The sequence below is a fragment of the Ambystoma mexicanum genome, chromosome 11, assembly GCF_040938575.1.
Source record: "Ambystoma mexicanum isolate Mex_15411 chromosome 11, UKY_AmexF1_1, whole genome shotgun sequence".
Lineage (NCBI taxonomy): Eukaryota > Metazoa > Chordata > Amphibia > Caudata > Ambystomatidae > Ambystoma > Ambystoma mexicanum.
In genome coordinates this window covers 781,343,561-781,369,178 of record NC_090934.1, presented here as the reverse complement: position 1 = coordinate 781,369,178, position 25,618 = coordinate 781,343,561, and the positions used below count along the sequence as shown (strand labels likewise).

General features: G+C 44.2%; 1 protein-coding gene across 5 annotated transcripts in view; it reads right to left on the bottom strand.

Moving 5' to 3' along the window:
* The window catches only part of DENND2B (DENN domain containing 2B), a 1,727,973-nt gene that overhangs the window by 796,513 nt on the left and 905,842 nt on the right, over window positions 1-25,618 (bottom strand). For 4 of the 5 annotated variants that reach the window (XM_069623705.1, XM_069623704.1, XM_069623706.1 and 1 more), the window contains one exon: window positions 4,621-5,823. The exons of the other annotated variant lie outside the window; for it this stretch is intronic. In XM_069623705.1, the coding sequence (XP_069479806.1) occupies window positions 4,621-5,823 (1,203 nt within the window). The remainder of the gene's footprint in view (window positions 1-4,620; window positions 5,824-25,618) is intronic. 5 annotated transcript variants of the gene reach the window in all.

Sequence of the window (25,618 nt, the reverse complement as noted above, 5' to 3'; positions counted from 1 at the left end):
ACCAGTTCTGTGTTAGCCTGCCATAGCTGCAGAGCCGAGTTAGCAAAACTCTTTCTCCCAAGGGAGTCGAGGAGCTTGTCCTCTTTCCCCAGGACCTGAGTAGCCATCGTAGAAAAGGATGCTGCAGGTCTGGACTGCAAGGTGGCCGCAGCCACCACCGTGGAAGAGGGGGGAGGACAAGATGCTAAGGCCACCTCTTCCGAAGAATGCAGCCTGTAACGTGCGTCAATTTTCTTATTGATGAACAGTCCAGAGTGTGGCTTCTCCCTGACTTTACGGACCTCGGCCAAAATCTCCTTCTGCAAGAACAGACCAGTACGCTCCGAAGGAGACAAGGTGAAAGCCCTCGAAAGTACACCCTCCTTCGGAGCGGGTGCCTCGGGTACTGGGACACATCATGTCCAGTACCGGTCATGAAAGGGTCTAATAGAGCGGGGCTGGTCTTCTCTGTCCTGATCGCCCTGCGCGTCATCCGACAGGTCACGGTCTTGCTGAATCACATTGGGCGCTACAACCACCTTGTCCACTGGGGACAACGGCGGCAAGGGCGGAAGGGTAAGGGAGACCCCACAGGCAAAGGAGGCACTGGTGGAACCACCGGTGCAGGCGGGCATATCTCCCTAAACAGACCCTTGAAATACTCTCTCATGGGGTCGGAACGCATATTGCCGAAAAAGGCATCCTCCGGCGACAATTTTGGAGCAGCCGGAGGAGGCCTCTCATGAGGAGGATAATTCCAGGGACGCAGGGGAGAGGGTTGCCAAGAAGGCCCATCCCCAGAAGTGTCCACAAAAATCAAGGGTGCCGAACCCGCAGGCAGCGAAACATTGGGTGGAAGGGGCATCCGGGCGTTCCAGTCATAAACTGGACGAAACGGATGTGCACAAGGAAACCGATGTTCACCTATGGAACCAATCCCTACACCTGAGGCCAATGGCGTAGTTGTAAGGGATGCATCCAAAATGGCCACTGTGGTCTTGGCGGGAATGGCCGCCATTTTGTCAGCACCTGAGGAGAACTGCGACACGTGTGGAAGTGAGGCAGGGGTCTTCATTTTAGCCTTTACACAAGGAACCTCGGCCGAGCCGGTACTGTGCGGCCTGCGACATGCCAATAGCCAAGCTAGCCTTCTCAGGAAGGACCTCGGCACTGCCGGTAAAGGAGAAATTACGGTTTAAATACTCACTCCTTGCCCCCTCAACAGAACAGACTTGAGACTTATGCTCGACTATTGTCTGCACCTTTTCTCCTTGCTTTTCCATTATATCAGGACACCGCACTCTGTGTTTTGCTGTTTTGATAAAGGAAGCTGTGTGTAATAAAATTGCACCAAAAAAGTTGTTTCTTTTAATAATACAGAGCACACTTATACAATACAATCTATTTGTCATGTTCACCCTCTATGGGTTTCTAGATTACATCACTAGTATGAACCACCGGTGAATCCTTGTAAACACCACCAATTTAAATATAACTAATTACATACCAAATTCATAGTATGTTTCAACTTTGTCAGGCAGCTACCCCTCGTGTGACACACTAGCACTTTATGGGCCACACTGGAAAACATGTTTTGGTCCAATGTTTTGTGGTTAGCCAAAGGAACTCCCACTGCGTGCATTCGCTATGAATTGGGATGGTTATCCATAAATGCTCGAGTTGCTTGCAACATGTGGACGTTATAGCGCAAAATGATAACGAAGGAAGGATTACCTCAATTTCAAATTTTGCATAACTCAGCATTGGCACAGAAAGATAACTTTCTTAATTTATGAATTACTCAATGTGAGGAAATTTTAGATAACATTGGACCAAACAGAAACAGTCTGGAGATCAATCCTGACGCGGTGAAGAAAAAACTGTGGAGACAGGATTGGATCGACACATCTGACCTAAGGCGTAACCACAAAATTATGAAAGATGTAACCATCTGAAGCAAGAGCCTTGAATGCAATTCCAAAGTACCTGCATAGATTTCTAGACAAATGCAAACGATATATTTTGATGAAATGTCAGTTGAACCAATTTAAGACCAAGGAAGTCCAAAACCGCTGGTCCGAAGATAAAACTCTGGACATGAAATGTAGGCTGTGTAAGGGTCAAGATGAAACGCTAAAACACTTAATGCTTTTCTGTGAAGCCTTGAATGTAGAAAGGACAACACACTTGGGCACAATTATAGAAAAACATAGAACGCTGGATGCTGAGGAATGGTGGCAGAGATGTTTTTCTGACTCTAGTAATGAAATGACTTTTGCTCTAACATTTTATTTAGAAGCAATTGTCCTGCGTTTATCATGATAAGAGCAATATTTTTTGGTTCTACCTTTTCCACTATTTATCATTATTCTGTGTAATGTTTTAATTTATGTCATATCTATATACTATTTTAATGTTTGATGACTGTATAATTTTCTTTCTCAGTTTTTAAAGGTTTGTAATAAACCAAAAAAAAAAAAGAAGATACAGAAGTTAGTTCATAAACACTCCAGATACTTTACACCTTGAGAAGGTCTATGGCCAACAGAAAGGGTGCATTAGCCAATGACTGGCAGATGTCCACTTAACGAGGGGAGACAGCTCTGCACCTCTCACCGAAATAGATTTGCAGCGTGCTAATAAAGGTATTTTGCAACTGCTAATGTATCTGTGACATATACAATAGTTAGAAGGGATCGGGCATCATCCCACCATGACCTGGGCCCTGGTGACCTGTGTAGAATCACCTATAGTAAGAAAGGCATATATCACCACCCTTCACCTTCACACCATCTATACAATATTCACCCAGATCTCAGCTGTGGAATTGCATTGAGTGTTTAGGGTCACATTTCACTGAGTCTAACTACAAACACCATACACAATTGTAAGGTGACCCTAAAAAGTAGGGAATTCAAGCTCCTGACCTATACAAAGAATGCCACACTACTGGTTGGGAATTAAAGGGAAATACTTGCCATTATGAACATGGTATCCAGCAACTTGATACACTACTTGCAATGACGAGAACCTTGGTAAATGTGAATGTTCTCTGGAAGGTTTAGTAGGATCCATCCCTCCAGTGACCCACAGTGCACGTTTGTTAAGGAGAGAACCGCTGAGATATGTGTGTCTTTCAATCTGGCGAGCAATCCCTTATTAAATGGCTGCACTTGTGGGGAGTGGGCCTGTGTTGTTCCTAACATCATAACATTGCTAATGACCATCTGAACAGTCAATCTCCCTTCACTGCTATGCCTCCTGTTTAGTTGTTGGGCCGTCCATTTTGTAGGCCTGTCTTTAAAAAAGTATACTTTATCAATTGCTACTCACCAATATTAAAATAAATACATATTTCCATGCAAATAAACATTTTGAGATCTGGGCAGTAGATCTTCTTAATATGCCCCAAATAATGTTTCCATTGATATATCAGCAATTAACATGTCCCTCTTCCGCATCCTCTAAATTATATTTTCCAATCACAACTGACATTCTCCCTTCCATGTTTGTGTTATCAGCCATCCATCCTGATCCTTTTGTCTACTAATTTCTTGTGGACACTGTTTGAATGTATCTTATCAAACTGCTCAGTCCTTGGGATCATTCTGCCCAGGTGGGCACTTTTAGATGTTCCTCGAGGGCATGTTTGCACACAGAGAAGGGATTTCCAAGAAACACCACAAACAGAATTCTTCTAAACTACACCAAACACTTGAGCACTTGCTCAGAGTTTGGTTGTGACGATGCATCGTGTTTTCTAGCATCGCTGTTTGATTGTATGGTTAGTGTATTTGCTACTCTTACCAAACTTTTTTGTCTCTCGACTCAGTTGAAAATTGTTCTCTCTCCTTCTGTCGCACTTAGAAACCTCTGGGTATAAGCGCGTTATAAATAACATATATTTTCATTGACTGTTAGTACGTCTGCTATTCCTAGTAAAAACATTGCAATTCATTTGGATATCAAATATGAAGTTGTTTTGTTCCTAATATTTAGTTCCTGTTACACACAGTTTTTGTTACTGTTCAATTGCAAAACATATTTCTGCATTATTTTTCCATGATTCTCCATACATAGCTCATTTACAATGTCAATTACCACATAAATGTCATCCTGCCAACCAACTTGTAAATACATGTTATTGATTGCATGATTGCATCATCAGGGTCCATGGGTAAGCTATTTGTGTTGGACACCCTTCCAAACCAAATGTTACTATAACCATGACAACGCTCCCTGTCAAATCCTACCAGCATCCCCATCCTACAGAGGCAGATCTGTTACAAAGCTGGAAGTAAGAAAAGAAAGCTCCAAGCAAGGACAGATGAATATGAATGATATTGTAGGAATCCACCCCAATGAACGTCAGCCACAAATCCTGAGAATCAACTGAAACCTCAAGATCTCAGCTTCAAAGCTGGAGAGCTGCACAGCATTAGTGAATTATCAGAGAGGTCTAAGAGGTTTTAGGCTGGGAATTCAAACAACAGTATTTCAAAGGTGTAAGCACATCTGCGGAGAATCTCGAAGTCCACTGAATATGGAGATTAATCAGTTTTCATGTTCTGGCAAATAAAGAACAGTAAGAAAACTAACCATTGCCATGTGCGGAAATTGCACAATTGTTCGATTTGTTACCTCGTTTGCTGCTTTCTGTGTGACTCCTTCTTCTGTCTCCTTGTGACTGGAGGGGCGGGAGTCAAGGGCAGAGGTGGCGGCGGTTCCCCAATTGTGAGTGAAGAAGCTAACCCATTGCTGGGTGTGACTTTGTGGCTCTTGTCCGCTTCATATTCAAAAGTGCGTTTTGGTTTGGGCACAGGGTTTACCGCAGGGTCTGAGGGGGTCTCAGAGAGCGGAATGGGGCTATTGGAATTTGGAGTAGATTCATGTTTCGTTTTAGCACTTTTTTCACTTTTGGCCTTAGTTGGAGTCTCGTGTTCTTTTATGAAACTATCCGATCCCACTTTGCTAGCAACCTCATTCACATCTTCAAGAGTACTGGAGGTTAAAGATTTTTTCCGTGCAAAGTCAACACTGTAGCATTGGCTGGGTAGCTGCGGAAGAGCCCTGCTTGGGTTCTCCTTCAGAACTCGCTCAATTTTCTGTATTCTGTTCAGCACAGCGGAAGATTCGCTCCTAGAGTGTGATCTGTGGAAGACATTAGGTTCCGTCCTGCTCAATCGCCTTTCGAATTTTTGGAAGGGATCTCGGTCCAGCCCTTCTTCCTCCTCAGTTTCTGGGTAGGAACACTCGGAAAATGTTCTGCTCATTCTCCTGTAACCTCTGAAGTCAAACGTCTTCTCACTGCATGGAGACGGCAGCATGCTGGGGCATCCTTCACTTCCAAACCTGTCCGCAAGGTCGCCTTTCTCCACACAGAGGCTCATTCTCTGAGGGGCATCTCTTCTGCACTCCCATTGTGAGATCTTCCGCCGGATCCCCAGAGTCTGAGAGCAAACGCTGGTCCGACTAAGCGAAAGGTTGCGAAGGTTGGCTGCAGATCCTAACGAAAGCGTGCTTCGCGAGAGTTGACAGTTTCCAATGGCGTCCCCCGATGGAGATGCCTGGACATTCTCCTTTTGGCTTTCTCCTTTGAAAACAGACAATCTTTTATCCAAGCATCCAATGCTGACAACTTTCAAGGAGTGCCTCTGCAAGAGGGTGTCTGAATTCAGGCTGCCCTTCAGTATAGACTCCTTCAGGCTCCAGTCTTTGATAAAGACAGGTGCAGTGGGCACCCTTGGTAACCGGCTCGGCCTGCAGATTTCCTCACTATCACTGAGGGGGTAGGCAGGACTCCGCTCCGGAGATAACACAGGAGGTGGAGAAACTGACTGCGACCTAGAAGCAAAACAAAGGAAAACATAAAAGGGAGGTTTCAATAAAACACCATTCTATACTAATAAGATAAGTATAACCAGAGTCTGGCATTCTACCAAGGAATAAGATGACATTATTAAATATATCAGATTTTGTTTAACAAAGCATTGCTCAACATTCCAAAAGGCAACAGAACGGCAGGAAAATATCAGATACCCAAGTCATGCTACATATCTCTGAAAAGAAAGAGAGGAATTGCAAGTTACTCATGAAGATATTTCCGGATGTAGGCCTTTGCAAGGCTGAAAGAATACTCATTTCGTTTTAGACAGTTCATCATGCCTCATTAGTATCCCAAAATATCCTAATTTACGCCACAATGCCACCATGCGAAACACGTGTCAGATAACCCCACTGAAGCAAAGCAAGCACATGGTTCACCATCAAGGCACCTGCCTCAGTGAGAGCGGGGTAGTAGAGGTGGCTGAGCTCTCAATGGCCTACACAGATGTAATTCTCCTGCAGAAACGGGCAGCTTCTGCAAGATGCATTGGTAGGTATATCTTTAGGTGCTCCCCAATTACTGACTGAAAAGCTGAGAAATAGATTTAGGAATTCTACTGCCTGCTCCCATTCGATGTCATGGCCCACTCCCCTTCAGTGGATCCTGCCTGGATCCTCTTGTTTGCCCTGGACAATTACCTTCAGTCGACTCTCCCACTCTAGTCCCTCCTAGCGTCCCACTCCATTTCTGTTCAGTATCATGCTATGACGCCATTCAATGACCTGACCTGTCCGGCACCCTGCTCTGGTCCCTCTGAATGCCCTGCTCTGACCCCTTTCAATGCTCCGCTCTTTGCCCCTTCATTGGTCACATCTCTTCATTTTCAATGCTTCCCTGAGTGCCATGTCTGTTTCGGACATGTTCCCTCATGTACTCAGGGATGTCATTTGGGGGTCACAACCCCTGTGGTCTCCCTTTCTACCCATGCAGTATCCCTTGCTACCCCTGTTTAAAAAAAACAGAAGCTCCTGGGCACTGGAGTAGCGGGGCTCCTGCATCCCTTGTGGGGAGCCCGCCACTCCAGGTCTAGGGGGCCCCAGCCCAGTCTTCACCCATCAGGATGAGGGCTGGGCCGGGGCTTGCAACACGAGAAGGAAGTGTTCAGTAGGGGTTGGAGCTGACTGTGACATGGCACGTGTTACTTGTTACTTGACACGTCCAACTCCAACCCCTTCTCCTCCGGCTTCCTCACGGCTCATACGGGAACCTGGAAGCTCTCCCAGTTTCCTCGTTCCTGTTTGTGAGCAGCACAGAGGAGCCGAGGGTGGCATGGAGTGACGAACCAAAGCTGGAAAAAAAGGTAGGAAGGCTGTTTTAAATCAAAATATGTGTATTTTGCATGTGTGAAGTGCGTGCCAGATCTATGTATGTGCTATGGGTCAGTGAGTGGTGGGTGAATGAGAAGAAATGTGATAGTGTGTGTATTTGAATTTTCTGGGTGGGTGTGTGCCTGTGTGGAAAATGCAGTGAGAGTGGATGTAAGAGAAGGCGTATGAGTGAGTGACTGGTGGGTGAATGAGTATGAATGTGATAGTGTGTCCCAATGTTCTGGATGGGTACGTGACTGTGTGGAGAATGCAGTGTGAGTGGCTGCAAGAGAAGGTGTATGGGTCAGTGAGTGGTGGGTGAATGAGTAGGAACATGATAGTGTGTGTTTGAATGTTCTGGGTGGGTGGGTGCGTTCCTGTGTGGAGAATGCAGTGCAAGTGGATGTGAGAGGTTTATATGGGTGAGTGAATGGTGGGTGAATGAGTAGGAATGTGAGTGTGTGTAAATGTTTTGGGTGGGTGGGTGCCAGTGTGAGTGTATGTGAGAGAAGGTATATGGGTGAGTGACTGGTGGGTGAATGGGTATGAATGTGATTGTATGTGTGAGTGTTCTGGTGGGTGGGTGGCTGCATGCCTCTGTGGTTAATGCAGTGTGAATTAATGTGAAAGGAGATGTATGGGTGGGTGAAAGGGGATGCCTGCGTGCGGGGTGTGTGTGTGTGTGTGTGTGTGTGTGTGTAAGACACTGGGAGACTGGGGATCACTAGAGAATTTTTGACACCTCCTTTGCTGACTTTGCATGTTTTACTGGAATTTCCGGGTAAAGCCAAGTTCATGTGTGTTATTACCTGGCTACACTGGCATTTTGGTAAAGCCAGTCTAGCCATTGCTTACTGTAGCATGACATGTATTACTTGGCATCTTTGATAAAGCAAGCATGATATGTAGTATTACCTTGCTAGACTGACATTTGGTGTAGCAGCCTGTATATTTATTACTGTAGCATGACTATTTATCAAGGATGATAAGTGTTCTTATGGGTCTTTACTGGCTTACATTGGAGGTGGAAGAATCCCCCCACGCCCCACCAAACCCATTTTCGTTAGTACAGGCCCCCTCTGTATGCTTGGTCGCAATCACATACTTGTGGCAAATATTTACACCCTCCAATAAAACAACTCACCAACCACCATTGAGGGGTAAGTGGCGCTGGTGAGGGCACTCAGTAGCCTGAAGAGAAGGGCAGCAAGTGGTACTGATGAGGGTGCTCAGAACCCTAAAGGGAATGTCAGGAAGTGATTTTGGTGAGGGTGCTCAGAACATTGACATGAAGAGTATGAAGTGGCATGGATGTGGGAGTTCAATAACTGAAAAAGAAAGTCAAAGCCCTGAACTGTATGAAAAGCCACAAAGAACATACTGTAGAGTTTAAAATGGACAGTAGGAGGCCACAAGGGATAGTAAGAAATTTAGGAATGAGATAGGTGAGGAAAGAGAGACCAGTGCACCACTGGTATTAGAGGATAGCATAGCTAAAAAATGAACTTGGAAGAACTGTAGACATGAAGAAACAAACAGGACAAACAGGTGGTAGGGAAACATGTCAAGACCATGACCACTGTGAGAGCATCCTGAGGTAGACAAGATAGATCTGGTGGAAACAGTTGTCAATGGGATGATGACATTAGGGAATTGGTCAATGTCCGGGCTGAAAAAACATGGCTACCACACTGTTTTCGAGAAATATTCCATGAGGGCAAATGTCGGGGCTGGGGACAAGGGCAACACACAACACAGGTTATGAGGAGGGCCAAGGTTGGACAATACATAGTATCAGCCATACTGGAGGCAGGACAAAGGGACAGCATGAACAAAAGGCTTCTCTGCTCTTTCTGCAGAGCAAACGCCTACAGAACTGCCTTTCCCAGCACCAGGGCACAGAATTACAGTTTGAAGGCCATGTTGGGAGTGGCTCATCAACGAGCATTCCCGCAACGGAAGGCACGAGGCTTGTGCTTGAGACTCTAAGCTGACAAGACATGTGTCAAACAGATCTGGCCTTAGAACCACACGCGAGGGGCCACGCCCCACCGGATTGATATCCTGTCCCCTTGCAAAGTACAGATAAGCCCTGCAGTGATTTCTTACATCGCAGGGAGCTGGGCGTGGGAGTGTGCAGGGTGGCCCAGCCCACCAGTTCTCTGGCCCCTGCTTCCCATCAAGCTAAGTGCTGGTTAACGCTGCATGCTGCATAACACAAACAGAATGCCCTAAACGCTGTGCACCAAATGCACTAACCCACGCACCCTACTACGCGCATACTTAAGATTGCATAGTTACCATGCGCACTGCCTAGTCTGTTGTGGGAACGGCTTATTGATTGCGTACATTTTCGGAGCGTATCTGAACATTGCTCACGGGCAGGAACCTAACGCTGCATGTTGCTAAGCCACGTGTGGCTGGTAAACTGATGCAGCATGCTAATTAGCCTTATGCGGCCACCGTGGAACCTGGCATGTGAGCCATGTGCGGCTACTAGTGTCCCCAAAACACACTAACCAAACGCCAGATACTTGAATACACGCACGTGTAAAGCCACGTGCGGAAGTCAATAACGTGTGCACAAATTGTAGTACTTTTTTTGCAGCATTAGAACTGCTTTTGCAAGGCAGCCTGGCTCTGTGGAATCCGCGGAAGGCAATAAGGGGAACTCATTTCTTGGGGGCATTGCTTGTGCGTAGAAGTGTCTGTGTGTGCAAGAGTCACTTGGAAGGGTAGTGAGTGCAATGACCAGCTTTACCCTATCACCCCCTTCCCATCCATAACCTATCCCTAATCCTCATTCCGGTTTCCCTCGTTGCCCAGTTCCCACCCAACCCTTGATTTCCTAACACTCCTTCTCTGCTGGGGTTACAGAGCCCTGTGTACGCTCTAACTTGCAGGTGCCAAAACCTGTCAGCAAAGAAGGACTACTTTTTGGGAGTTTTTGGGTTCAAGTTGAGTTTTTTAATCACACAAAATATTTTGAGAAATAATATGCACAATTCAGGGTTAGGTATTTTCTTGTAATTAGTGCACTCTGTGCCATATTTGCAAATGTGCCCTGTTAGTTCCTCCATGCTGGGGGTTTAATTAGGGTGTCTTCCCCACCATTGAACTTTACGGCAGGATGATGTCAACCCCCAGCCACATGGCACTTGGACTTTTCCTAGAGGTGGACATAACATGTGAGAAAACATTGGATTGTACTTCAGCCATGATAACTGAGGCTATAAAGAGTACTGCCTTACCCCTCTAGTTTTTCCTGGCTGCAACCGACTCGATGTGCATGTTTTCCCAGAGAAACCATCTGAACGAAGCTGAGCCACCAGTGTACCAGCCTGGGCTGTGTCTGGTGAACATAGGGCCTCCCTCGACGGAACTTGTTCCTAGGTGATTCACAGTGGGATACCATGCCTTTTTGGTATTTGCTCACTGCTGTGGATGGAACCTGCTTTGGAAGGTCTCCTGCAGAGGTTGCTGGCACCCGAGTGCCATGTTCTCGTGGATCATGCTGGTTTGGTAGAGGATCAACAAAGAAGATGGGCTTGCAAGTCTATGGACCATTGGAAACCATAGGAATGTCTGGCCCATGCCCTGTTATTGTGCATGAAATATTGTGACTGCCCATTACATGCTACTCCCACAAACTATAACTCAGAACTTTAGCCATTCCTGTTCTCTGCCACTTTAGCACCGCTGCAATGTTTCTTCTGAAGCATTCTGGAACATGTAGTTTGCTGACCAAGCTATGAATTGTGTTCAGACAATCAGAACTAATAACTGAAGGGAACATGTGGGTGGCCGGAACCTGAGATCAAATACAAGTTGAACATGTCTACCAGATTCCCTGAGAGGTTGTATGTTCATCCAGTCTACTTATACCTCACTGTTTTTGCAAAAGGAATCACATTTTGGAAACCTGCCAACAATATGTGTACTAAACTCTTCTTTAGAATGAATCTGTTTAGAAATGTTTGATTGCTATTGTTTTTCAGTTATGAGAAAATATGCAGCAATTTGTTAAGCCTTGACTAACTGCCCAGAAACGGACCTGTGATAACAGATACATCTTTTAGAGAAGACTTGTCCCTACCACGAGAATGACACAGACTTTTGGAGCCAAAGAACTCTGGTGAAATCCAAGTGGGCTTCTGGGATTCACTGAATGATCGTCACCTCTTCAGGATCGTCGAATTACGGGCCAAATAACAGGTTAATTTGTTGAGTTTTTGCAGACAATTAGAGCCCTCTCTGGCTGATTTGTCGAGTTGTTCAGCACTTTAGAGCTCTAGAATCTACTAAAGGAATTCAATTCTCTATATGTGGCCCACTTCAGTTCCTATTCCTTTGTGGGTTTTGCTAGGGGGTATCAAGTTCACAATTGGTGGGTGTTTTGGATTGATTATGGAGCTTTGGAGCTGTTTTTCGAGATGTTTGCAGGTGTTATATCTGTTTGGTGGTGGTCTTGTGTGTAGTCTCTTGGAATTTAGTGCGCTTTTGTAGCCAATTTCTAAGCCTGTTTATATTATTGTTTGACAAGAAGAAATGGGGAGCCAAATCAGCATGATAGCCTTGTTTGCAGATGATGTTTGAAGGATCAGTGCCACTCACTGCCAATGGCAGTGCAACAATCACATTCCTTTAATGAAGTGACAGGTTGTAAGGTCAACTAAGGGGAATAGAGAGCAAGCAATATATCTGAGGTGACGGTTGTAATGAAGGACCTAAAGATCATATTCCAGTTTACCTAAGAGAGCTCTTCAGCTACTTTCTTGGACACTGAGCTCACTAACACTTTTGACTCACTCTATGAATGCATCTTTTCCACCTTAGTATGTGGGCTTTATAGGGAGCTGGTAGGTGGAACAAGCTCAAAACCTCATGGTTTGGAAGGACTGCAAGCATTAAGATACATTTTCTACCCAAACTATTACATGGTTTGCAAGCTCGCCCGGTAAACCTTCCCTCCCTGGGGTTTACAAAACCAATTAAAAATAAAGTGTTTCCCTTTATTGGGGCCCAAAAGAAAAACAAGGTCCACTGGAAAGCTTTATTGCAGTCAGTAGATGAAACAGGATTTGCGTTTCCTGACATTGAAAGATTTGTAGCAGTGGCTCAAATTAAGGGGGATTAAGGAAAAGCTCTAAGTCTATAAGAAACAATGGGTACTAAAGGAAATGGCAATAAATTGGCTCCACTGAAAAAGATCATCTTGATTTAACGTGCAGTTAGACCGCCTTGGCAGGAAGTTTCATATTGTGATGTAGCCCACCTTGAATGAATGGGATTCTATGGCCTGCTAATGGGGGTTTACTTCTTTCCCCGGCCCCTATTCTTGGGAAATACTGACTTCACGGCTGGCAGGAGAGGGATTTGGTAGAGAGGCAGAAGGATTTGGTATGATAATGGAGAACCTCCAGACAATGAAATTTGCAAAGCAAGATTTAATCTCACAAAAGCTGGGAGGTTTTAATAAATATAAGGGCACCTCTGGACAGCAGAGGGAAAGATGAAGAGAGGAGCGACACAGGCTCTCAATGGGTTAAAAACCTTGATGCAGCTGAGACCCTTCAAGCACGTGGGGGTCACAGGTTTTTTAAGTACTTGACAATGCGGGTGTTGACAGTAAACAACAATATATGCACCAAGGGGAGAAGGAATTGGGGAAAGAAATTGCACGTGAGGAATGACCTTAGATAATTTCCAGAGGAATGAAACCTTCATGCTGTGTACAAGTCAAAGTAAGTGCATACAATGTTAGTTAATGTTGTTGTATTACCCCAGACCTACTGGTGAACATATTCCCATCTCACCGACAATGCTATTGGAGAGGAGGAAACATTAAGGGTACGCTGATGCATATATGTTGAGACTGAACACTCATTCAGAAAGATTTGCTACACATTAAAGATATTACGTGCATCTCTTCAGAAACCCATCATTAACCCTCTGATTGCTGCCCACACAATGATTGCTCAGTGGTGGAAGCAAAAAGATGCAACTCCAGTGCACCTGGAGTGGTCCAAAGTGTGGACATTATTAGCAATAGACAAGATTTCCAGCTCTCAAAATGGAGCACATGGTAAATTCCAAGCAATCTGGCCTTCTCTAACTTTGAGCATGGGCGGCTGGTACTTACCATTGTGTGCCACCTGTCTCTCCCATCCTCTCCTGAAGGTGAAGGCTAAACATAATGATGTTCTGTTTCATGATTCTGGTCTACCAGCCTGTAACTCATTAATTATGAAAGATGGTAATTTAATGAGATGCAAAGTCTAGACACATGCTTACTAAGGATGGGAAAGATCAACCAATATGCTTTTAAAAGTGGATGATTCCCGGACTTGTGGACATGGACCAAATGGCCTCCGCTCTATTTAAGGTCATTTATAATCGAGGAATCTGTTGTTTTTTGTTTTCCTTCTCTCTTCTCATTTCTCCTTCTTCATTCTCTCTTTATAAACTTATATATCATGTTGGCATTATGATAGTTTGATTGTATAATCACTTGATATCTGCTTGGTACAACAAGATGACACTATGCGGCATCTTCTTCAAAAAGACATAATATTATATTGTGTCACATCCCTTCAGGATTATCATGACTTTGAAACACACATTTTCATTTTGAATGTGATGTTTTCTTTTTTCAATCTTATATTTGATATAATTTGTTCTGCTTCCGCCATTCACCCGCGTTTTCTGCCATTCTCTCCTCAGTCCATGCAACTATTACATCTGCATACTTGCTGTTATATTTTGTATCATACAACATTGGTTTAATGCTTTCATGATTGTGGTGTGTTTTTACTTATATAATACACTGCATGTCGTTATGCATTGCTGTTTTTTTACTGTTACAAGATGGCCGCCATTTGTTCACCACATTGTATTACCTTGTGAATGGGGACATTCTATGCACTAGTATCATAGAGGTTTTAAAGCATTGATAAGGAGTCCTTTTTCCATGTAATTCCCTACCTACGTGAACAAGCGGTCAGTGTACCGCGAAACGCGTCGTTTTGTTATCCAGGCTTTTCCTTTTGCTGCACCTTTTACCAATAAAGAAAAATTTGTGCTGCCTGGACCAGCTGTCATGCCTTTTCCTTGCTGAGACTGGATTCCACGCCTCAGCTGCTCTTGGGAGTGCAACCCGTTGGATTTTGCCTTGTTTCAGGGCATTATTTTCGTTTTGAAAAAAAAAATACATATATATATTGATAATGCAATCAATACAGCCTGCATTTTTCTTTGTTTATACTAACCCTTTTATTTTGTCATGGTTTATTGGATGGTCACTTTCAACTCAGGGATTTTCTTCGCTCCCCAATTTTAGGTGTCGCAGAACACCTTGTATCTTAGCAGATTCAAACTTGTTCAGGTTTCCAACCTGTATAATACCACTCCGCTTGTACCTCCCTGTGTCACCAATAAGCAAGGAACCAGGCCGCTATATAGATATAATAATATATGTGTATTTAAATGTACACAATTGATCATGGCTTCACCACACTCAACAGCCACCAACTCCATGGCAAAACACAATAATCACATATGGAATGTACTTGCATTTATAGACTGACATGCATTTCTTAATAAACTTTCAATTTTAACAACACAGATTGCATTTCAAATCAGAGCACATGTGGGATCTCTCTGAACATTGACACATAGGAACATTTTAAAAACACACAGTCATAGGTTTATTAATCACAATGCTCTTTCCTCTCAGCACCCCTCCCCCGGGCATCAGTTATATGTGACCCCTTTGGTTTTGAAGGCAATGTACAGGGAGTGGGAATATATTGGGAATTTAATGTGGCTTTTATTTTGAAAGGTAAGGTTTGGGAAATGAACTCAATGGGAACATTTGTTTTGTAACACACATTCAAATGAAATACAGGGCTTTTGAGATTCTGGTTTTGGAATAAAATGGATAATTTGCTTTTAGAACACTGCATTCAAAGGAAATGCAGGGTTTTGGGGATTCTTATTTTGGAAACAAAGACACCCCTCTTCTGTAAGGAAATCAGGAATTACAGGAAAATAGGGTTACCCAATTATTTAATCAGCTATAGTGGCTATCACACACTGGGAATGAGATTTGTTAATTTCAAATTTAACAAATATCATCATGTGATCTTTTCTATAGGGGAATTAATTGAATTCATTTTAAATATACTAAGGGTATACACAGTTTCACCCACCCACAATTAAATGGAAAGGATTAAGGCACGTAGTTCCCTGCACAGTGGATAGCTTTGGGAAATATCTACTCACTTAGGAGATCTCTGTTCTTAGCTCAAGATGCCAGCCAGAATTAGGACCCTCTTTTGGAAACAGGTAGGCAGCTCACACCTGAGGCCTCTATTCACAGCAAGGTCCCACCAGCCACAGGCCTCTCTCAGATAGGGATCCAAGTTTTCAAAGCTGAAGTGGCCAGCAAGTGTCTAGGGGTATCCTTTTCTCTCTATGTCCTTTTATCCTCCTGCCTTTTTCTCTCTCTTTCTCTGGGTTTTGCTCTCTCCCTTTTGGTCTTCCTTCTTTCCCCTGGTTTTCCTTGGTTCTCCCTTTGTAGATGGAAAACTGCTATTATATAGTACTCATGACACTTCCATATTATGAATATACCCACGCTTTGGATTGGACATTCATTTTCCTTTCCCTCTCACCAATACGGCCCCTGCCAGCTGATAGGGCAAGGGGTTTAGGAGGTCTGGATTATGGATAATGAGGGGAGGAGAGAAATGCATCCTTTCAAAATGACCTATAAATTACATTTTTCTTTTCTCAGAAAGTCACAATATGACAATTTTCTGCAATTTTCAGATAACTACAACAACGTATATATTTTTGGATTCTATGAATTATGACGGATCTGGGGACACTCATTTGATCACGAAATGACCTTCCATCCTTTTCTGTGGTTTATTCATGAGCTGAAATAGATATTAACATCAAACTTCACAAAACAAACATTAATTTTACTTTCTATCAGCTCAACACGTTTTGGATTCCTCCGATTGATAGGAGTGTCAGCAACCCATTTTCATCTCTAACTCAAATTACACACATTGCATAGACATTAATATAGGAGGCTCCAGTTCCACAATCAGATCACCCCCTAACAGTTTCATTTTCTCCAAAGTCACATGACTTGGACATGACTCGGACATCTGTTTATTTATGTTGTCTGTTTATACACAGTCTTTGAAGTTCCATTAGGATTCTCTGAGAGGCAGTTTATTGGGGTCATGACAGCCCTGAAAGGTCAATTCTGTTAGCTGCCTTATCTGACCCTTCCACAATTTTGATCTAAAAACTAGTGTATTTCTTTGGAGTTAACTCAAACAGACCTGTTTTCTTGATGGGCCTCAGCCAAAGGTTTCCGAGGTCAGAAATCCAGATAAACAGCCCGGCAGTTCAGTGGGGGAAGCTGCAGCAGCAAGCTACATGCATCATTCTCAAAAAAATAGCATTTTAAATCAACAAGTATTGTTTTACATGTAACATTTTACATTGCCTCTAGCCCTTCTGTCCACGTGAAAGGTATTTCTTTTATGTAATTGTTGAAAAGACATGAGTCCCCTCTGTACTGTTCACACATAGTAATTGAGCTTAAGGAACTTTTTGGTGATATCTTGTGGTTGTACTCTCGCGACCTAATGCTTTTTCCAATTGAGATAGATTTGAATATTTAGCCTTGTGTTTGTCGCATGGGTGTATGCATCTACGGTGACTTAGAGTTCCTCTACTCCGTTTGTACAAAAACAAATTGTTTGGGTGTGCTTAAACCTTTTTTCTGTGCCAATTATTTCATTTTTCCTGTTGCAATGTTTTCCAAAATTAAAGATTCCAATTCAATTTTTGCCTGAGATATTTATTTCTGATTTATCCCCTGTGGATGACACGTTTTACGGCATCAAAACTTTGCCTTTCTCTAATCCGGGCTGGTCATTATTGCTGTGGTCCAAGGTGAATAGCTATGTCGTACTGTTCTCAAGTTCCTGGGCTTAAATCCCTCCTGAAAAGTATACGTCTCCCGCTTCAAGCGTCGGCTCTGTGGTTCACACATAGGCCACAGTTTAAAATGGGAAACCGATGTACATTTTAAAACTCCAAATAAGCTTTTCCATTTAATGTCAGTTTCTTTGTTGGACAGCAAGTGTTTTTATCTGTGTCAATGAAATGTCACTTTACTTCACTTAGATTTCGAGATCACAGTCTTTTATTGCATAACTTCAATTTAACATGGTGCTATCTATCTTTCTCAGCCAAATTGTGCCTTTCCCAGTCTGTGGAGTCAAGATTTGCAGCAAAACATGTCTTTTGGAATGCATTGGGCACATTCAGCAGCTTTCAGATCTAAGGCCCACTCTCCTTCAGCCGAGTCTTTCAATTTTGGTAAAGTTTATGAAGGCCCCTTTTCGTTACTTCACTAGGCCTCATGTTGGAAAACAATGTTTTGAACTGACCTGCATGTTCCAATGGGTCTCACCCATCAGCCAGCTTTACTCTCACAATAGGGGGCCCTGCATGGACAATTTCTGTCACTCTGGGGCTAAATGTGCACCCCACAGATCCCCATGGCTCTTTGACTCCGGTCACTTGTACGAAAGAGCAAGAAAGAGTGTCTCTTTTTATTTATTTATTTGTTGGAGCCCATCTGCATAATTTTGAGAAAAGGAGCAGTTTAAATAAAGATGTGTTTTACATGTAACATTTTACATTGCCTCTGGGACTTCTGTCCATGTGTAAGGTATTTCTTTAATGTAATTGTTGAGTCCCTTCTGAACTGTTGACACATTAGCCACAGTTTAACATGGGAAATCGATGTCCATTTTAAAACTCCAAGTTAGCTTTTCCATTTAATGTCAGTTTCTTTGTTGAACTGTAAGTGTTTTTATTTGCGTCAATGAAATGTCACTTTGCTTCACTTAGATTTACAGATCACAGTCGTATATTGCATAACTTCAATTTAACATGCTGCTATCTATTTTTCTCAGCCAAATTGTGCCTTTTCCCAGTCTAAGGAGTCAAGATTTGCAGCAACACATGCCTTTTGGAAAGCATTGGGCGCATTCAGCAGCTTTCAGCTCTAAGGCACACTCCCCTTCAGCTGAGTGCCTTTCCATTATGGTAAAGTTGAGGGAGGCCCCTTTTCGTTCATTCACTACGCCTCATGTTGGAAAACAATGTTTTGAACTGGCCTGCATATTCCAATGGGTCTCACCCATCAGCCAGCTTTACTCTTGCAATGGAGGTTTTGCATGGCCTTTTAATTTCTGTCACCCTGGGACTGAATTTGCATTCGCAATTTTGAAAGTAAAATAAAAAGGTATGGAAAAAAGAATAGAGCAAGAGATCAAGTGCCAACATTATAATTAGATCAGCACTAAGCAGGAGCTGACACAGGCTTTGTGATATTTGCAGTCATGCTCAAGTTTCCGGTCCATCACTTTTTAGTTTTCTCAATGCCTTAGTAACCAATAATTCCAGACTCCACATGCCCAGCAACAGCCACAAATGATCTCCAAACGCCCTGTAAGAGGTGTAACCAATCTCTGCTTGCCCAGTAAGGACTGGCTGATCCCACATTGGGTGGTTTTATCCCATGGTACACCTAGAACAGTTTCAAGATTTATTAGGAAAAAGAACACCCATTTTTTGCATTATCTGTCTTTTTAAATTAAGAAGAATAACGATATAATCCTTTGTTGCTGAAGGATGCTTTTTGATTGAATTCACATATCTTTAAAACCATCGCTTTTCTGAAAAGGTTAAGTAATTTCTGCATTAATACCAAAATAAATTATTTCTGTATAAGACTGGCACAACATGGCAGTACATTTCAAAGTGGGCTGTGTATAAACAGTTTGAATTTTAATGATTTGGTTTATTTATACTTTTATAGTAATGTATTGTTGGTAGTTTTACTATCCCATGAGCCCAATAGCCGAGGGGCACCCTTATCTAATGTGTTTCTGAAACAGATATAATAATCATAATTTAGCATTTATATAGCGCTACGAACCTCAGGTATCCGAGTGCTGCTTATTATTATTACCCACAGTGTGTGGTGCTCATTTATCGACCTCGAAAGGATGAAAGGCTGAGTTTGGCCCTGCAAATGACCAGTCCCTGCCTCCCCATAGAAAGTGTTATGGCAAGACCCTACAGACTCAGTAAAGAGTATATCCAGGCCACACATTGCCCAATTAAAGGTATAACCAAGCTCTGCTCTTTACCAGGTAGTATCAGTCTCAAAATGCGTGGTGAGAGCTACGTCCTGGCCCACCATCATCCAGTCTCATGTATGGCTGGTAATAGTTACAACCTATTCGTGGCGCAGTTACAGAATATTCACTTAGGCACAGTTAGCATGATAACATTATTATAATTCCCAGGAACGGGTATGTTCAGTGGCCATATGCCCACTAACAATTGTAGCCTGATCCCAAAAAGACCCACTAACAGGGGGGGTCTATCACACAAGAGTGTCTAGTCCTGACATGTAACAGATATGGCCACTTCCTAGATGCCCAGTTAGGCACACACTGTGTTCATGCAGTTTGCGGCTCTCAGTGTATGAGTCACCAGGAAAATGGGCTCACTTGGGAGAGCCATTTCCTCATCTGCTGGCTGCAGCATAGGTCTTGCTGCGCCTAAGAGGGTCTCCCGGCTAGTAAAGGGACAGTGGTGCTTCCACCACCCCTTAACACGCTGGCCCATATGCCTGCTCTTTTATACAGTTTTTCTGTGCTAATACAGAGCCCAAATAACTCGTTTTGTATACAACAATAAAACCGAAAGCATCGAGCACTAATCACAAGCTATGCAATATTCTTCTTGCAAGATTTTCAAAAACGTGCTTTTAGGCAATTTCGCATTTAATAAAAAATAAGTATTGCAGACACGTGTTGCTCCCGCAGCTGGTGTTAAGGTAACTGGGTGAGTTAAGAATTCCCCTTGGACATCTGTATGCATCCTGCTGTCACAATTTGGGAACATGGCAAGGCCGATTAGCACCTCATCCCTCCACCATTGATAAATTAGGCACCAATGCAGTGGGTAATAATAACACCTACCAATGCAGTGTTTGGAAGCGGCAGGAATCCGTCATGAAGCACTACATACACATGGGATAATATTGCATGCATTACATTCACTTTCTAATCCAGCTGATGTCGCATTCCTTCGTTTGGTGCACTGAAAAGCATGCATGACAAACAATGTTTTCTGGAGGAGGGAACCGCAGAGCGAGGAATGACAGAACAAGAGGACAGACATTTGCAGCTGGAAAAATCATAGTTCATGCCTAGCATCGAAAGGAAACTTGCATCAGAGGGTAAAGCGCTCTCATCTGACCTAAATGTCGTTCCCAATTCACGAAATAAAGGCACTTACGCCTCAGAAACACCATTCCAACAGCAGTACTCATGCAGGCTGATTCCCCCATCTACAATTCACACCCAGACAACAAAAATATCACAAACGCAACATTTTTGCCCAGCACTAATACATATACATCACACATCCAACATAGAACACGTGATGCACTGAAACACTGCTTGCACCACACTTACACAATCATTATGCAGACATAACTTACACTTTAGGAGAAACCATAGTCGGGCGGCATTCGAAATATACAATTGATCTGCTTTTTGCAGGCGTTAAAAAACAACCCGCAAAGGGACCCAGGGAGCTAATTACGGTACCGCAATTTGCGGTACCGTAATTAGCGCCTTCCCTGTTCCCATTGAGCCCTATGGGGCAAAAATGGGAATGGGGAAGGGCAATGGTGGAAGGGGGAATTACCGCCCCGCCAACCTTGGAATGGGGCGGTGCCGGTATTTTACCGGCATGAACCATGGCGCTAATACCGCCGTGGTTCTCCGCCATCCGTGTAATGAGGCCCATAGTAAGCCATAAGGTTTGGCTCTTAAGCACTGTGAGATGTGCATTTAGATCCTCCATCATGCACAACATGTAGGGAAGAATTGTGCAGCAAGGTATGGCAATCCAATGCATGACCACCACTTAGGCATGCATACTACAAATGTGCCAGACACATTTAAATATGTGTAATGAGTCAACACAGCGTTCATGCCAAAACACAAATTGGGCCTCATTACGACCCTGGCGGTAAGGGGTTAACGCCAGCGTTAGCTGCGCCGACCCCTTACCGCCAATTACGAGGTCCCTTAGCGCCATGGCGCTTTTAACACCTGCTTTTAGCAGGTGTTAAAATCCATGGCGCTAAGGGACCATGGAGTTAATTACGCCACCGTAATTTACGGTGGCGTAATTAACGCCTTCCCCACTCCCATTATGCCCTATGGGGCAAAAATGGGAATGGGGAAGGGTAAATGGGGATTGGGGACTTACCGCCCCGCCGACCTCGGAATGGGGCGGTAAGTCCGCCAACCACCATGGCGTAAACGTAGTTTACGCCATGGTGGTAAAGTCACGGCCCAGGCGGTAACTTACCGCCTGGGTCGTAATGAGGCCCAAAGTCTGCCTCACCAATCACTTTCCATGCAGCCATCGATCTAGCCAACCATCCAGCCCCCTCCTCTGTCACAGCCCTAAGCATAGTGATAGAAAACCACCCCCTCCAACCTGAGAACAACCCTCATGTGCCTTTGCGCTTGAAATTAGTACGGCACAGAGCAACATAGTGGACAAAGTGACAATTTGTCAGCATAAACTTGCAATGGTATTGACATGTCCTTTTTCTCCTTTCACATGCAGCTGTGGTCATCTGCTGATACAACAGACAACCCCATAAGGCATATGACACCATATTTGTGTGTGTCCCTCAGGATCAATTATTTCACCTACGATCCCAATCATGTATTATGTCGAAATTATAGTATTCAAAATGTTCGATAAATACACAATGCTTGAGCAATACGTGAACATTTGATATGATAGGGACTGTACACAAAAAGTGAAAGAATTAAATGTCCACGATCATTTTGTTGAAGGGCAAAAACATTTTTTGCATAATAAAACAGATGTACAATGAGCATTCAACATGGCACGCAAAACAGACAAGAACACTTCTAGACACCAACATTGGTTGCACAATCTGTCAAACAAACAAGTAACAAAAACACTCTTTAAAAGTTCGACATAACAAGATCCAAGTTTGGATACATGTTGACCATGGCAGTATGTGTTCCACAATTTAACCCATTCTATAGCCGTCCGAAAATGTGTATTTGTTCCATTGTGAGACTAAGGAGCTGATTCACAGAAGCGTGTTATAATGGTGCACTCCCATAGGAAAACTCTCTGTGAATCAGGCCCTAAATGTTCCCAAAAACTATGATTTGTCTACGCGTCTACTTAAACCACCGTAAGTGGTTTAAGTAGACCGTAAGTTTCGGCCCTCTAATGTCATAAATTTTGAGTCAAGCCTTCATCAGGGTTCTTGTGGGATACATGCGCGCTTGAGTAGGTTCCGTGCATTAATGCTCCAAACAAGGATGCATGTAACCAATTGTATAGTCTATATCAACAGACCAATGTTGCTTCTAGAAAAATGTCCCTAAGCTTGCGGTATGTATGTTCACACCCCCATCGTGATGTTGTGCCGATGCTCATAGCCAACTGCTGTGACAATCAGATTGCATCGCAACTGGTCTTGTGTTCACCGAGTCGCTGTGCGATGCACACACGCCAGAGCTAATTTCTCCTATATTCGTGCAGCTCGAATACCTACAAGCCATCATCTGCGACATTTCCAATGATTCAAAAGAATCCTCCCCAAATCTCCATATGCCAGATGGATTTTAACCCACTGCATAAGACAGCCAGGGTGCCAGTGATGAGATTGAGAACCTCATTCCACTGACCGAAGAGGGGGGACAACACTGTAAGGTCATTGGTGGCATACGACTCACCCCTGATGATACACAGACATTTCCCCATGTGCAGGCAGAGGACAGCTGTCCCTAGGTCAATGAAGCAAGCATGTGCCACGACCAACACCAGGTGGACCATGACAACAGTAATTTAAAGTTGACCCATAGCACAAAGCTGCCTCTCCAGTGCCTCTCCCCACACAGCCCCTGCGCCAAACATTGTACAAGGAGACGCACGCTGCCACACCATAACACAGCACAACGTTAGCCCAACCAACACCTAGGACTGAGAACATGCCAGCTGCTCCTACTCCGCACTGGGTCACTGTGTTTCTGGACTATCAATGGACGCTGTGGAGTACCCTTCAGAGCCAGCTGGAAGAGGGACAACAGACACAAGGGTTCAAATGACACGGTCACTGATTAAGTCAAAATTGTGGCGGCCTCAGTGTGTGACTTTTTGCGTGTCACATGCACTGTGCTCCCACTGTCCACATGGCAGTGCCCCCATCGGTCATCACTCTTAGTCATACATTTTGCAATGCATACAAAACCTATTTGCCATCAGATGAATGTACTGTATTCTCTATGTTATGAGCAACACATGCAGTGCACTCCTCCCTAAGTCCACATGTTAGTCAGATATAGTGTGGAATGGCCTTGGACGCCAGACGAATCTGTAAATTGCATACTTTCCCATTAAATCACAGCACATTGACCCCAAACACATGCCTATGCCTGCAAACCACATAGATCAGTGACATGTGCGAGCGCTGACTCCAGAGGCAATGGCAGATCAGGAACAATGGAGGCTGTCCTTGCTCTGGAACATCATTCCCTCAAGAAGGCAACGCTATTGGCACAACAAGGCCCTGCATCACAAGGCTATTTACCCTTCTGTGGGATGAAACTGCCCATCAACGGGTCACTTGACAGCAGGGTTACTTTGCATTCCAATCACTGACTTGGCAGCCAATTTAATAGAACTCTGATTGCACACTGTGGGTATGCTTTTGTGTGGTGGACTCACAAATTACAAATAAAAAATATAAGCCACAGAGAAATGCCCACTCCTACTACAACCTGCTTCCGCATCTCTGCCAGCCGTCCATCTTGGAATGGGAATTCCTACATGGAGGCTCTGAGGCCCACATTCAGGGCTCACAGCATGGATCCAGATAATCACTCCCAGAGGTGTTACACAGTTGGTGCAAGGTGGGCATTGCACAGGTGAGATGGCGCACGCAGCATATGATGGGCGTGCATGTGATCCCTATCAGTCTGGGGGTCTTTATCCACCAATCGCACAGAAGTGTCCTCACGAGTCAGCAGCAAGTATGCCCTGGCTGGCTGTCTGGCTGTCAGGAGGGAGGCCGTCTCTCTGGGCAAGTTATAGTGTCAATCCAATGAAATTCAAGCAAGGAAGCACAACAGGGGGACATTTCGCATCTGGGGAGGCGGTAAGAGGGTCTGCTGGACGGTGCCACCTTTAACTATCAGAATGTCATTGTTGAATTCCCTACGGTGACGGCCAATCCAACATTTCTACAGGGTCGACTTGTCCATGAAACAACCACCGGCCAGCCTGCACATTCACCGGTCACAAGGAAAACAAATAGCTCCTACATATTATTACAGTGTCTTCTCCAGTTCTACGATTAACAATCCTACACACGAAGAACCACAGGTTCCAACAACTCCCACAACATCCAAGACAGCTCGCGAGAGGTCACCTTGACATCGCCAATTCCTCCCTCCATCTGTACTCCGCATTCCCACCAAAACGTACAGTTTTTGTCAAAATACTGTTGCATTAACAAAAACGAATCAAGAGGTCTTTCTCCCAGCTTGGGATTTAGGGCGCAACTCTCCTCTATCAATGTGAACAGGCGATGCATGCTTTCCAAATGGCTAAAAGCTTGTAAAATAAAGACAGTGGGCCTCATTACACGGACGGCGGTAAGGGTTAACGGTCACCGTTAATGGCAACGGTGACCGTTAACCCTTACCGCCGTACTACGAGGTCCCTTTGCGGGTTGGAGGAATCAACGCCTGCTTCTTGCAGGCGTTAAGTACCAACCCGCTAAGGGACCTCGGAGCTAATTACGGCACCGCAATATTGCGGTGCCGTAATTAGCGCCTTCCCCATTCCCATAGAGCCCTATGGGGCAGAAATGGGAATGGGGAAGGGCAATGGCGGAAGGGGGATTTACCGCCCCTCCAACCTTGGAATGGGGCGGTAAATCCCCTTTCCGCCAAGGCGGTGCCGGTAATTTACCGGCATGGTCCAGGGTGCTAATAGCACCCTGGATTACCGCCTTCCGTGTAATGAGGCCCAGTATCTGAAACTCAAACCAGGTGAACGCTTCAACTTTTCACACACAGGCGTGCGGCTTGTATTGACTTAACAAGGGAGCCAAGCTGCCACCCGGCTACATCCTGCCCTTCCCTGAACTAAAAGTGACGTCATGCGGGGTAATTTACCCTCGCCAATTGCTACTGCTGCAGGTTTACGAGCAAATCCACCAGCCGCCACTTCTATAGTTTTGGGGATTCTTCGCTGAAGG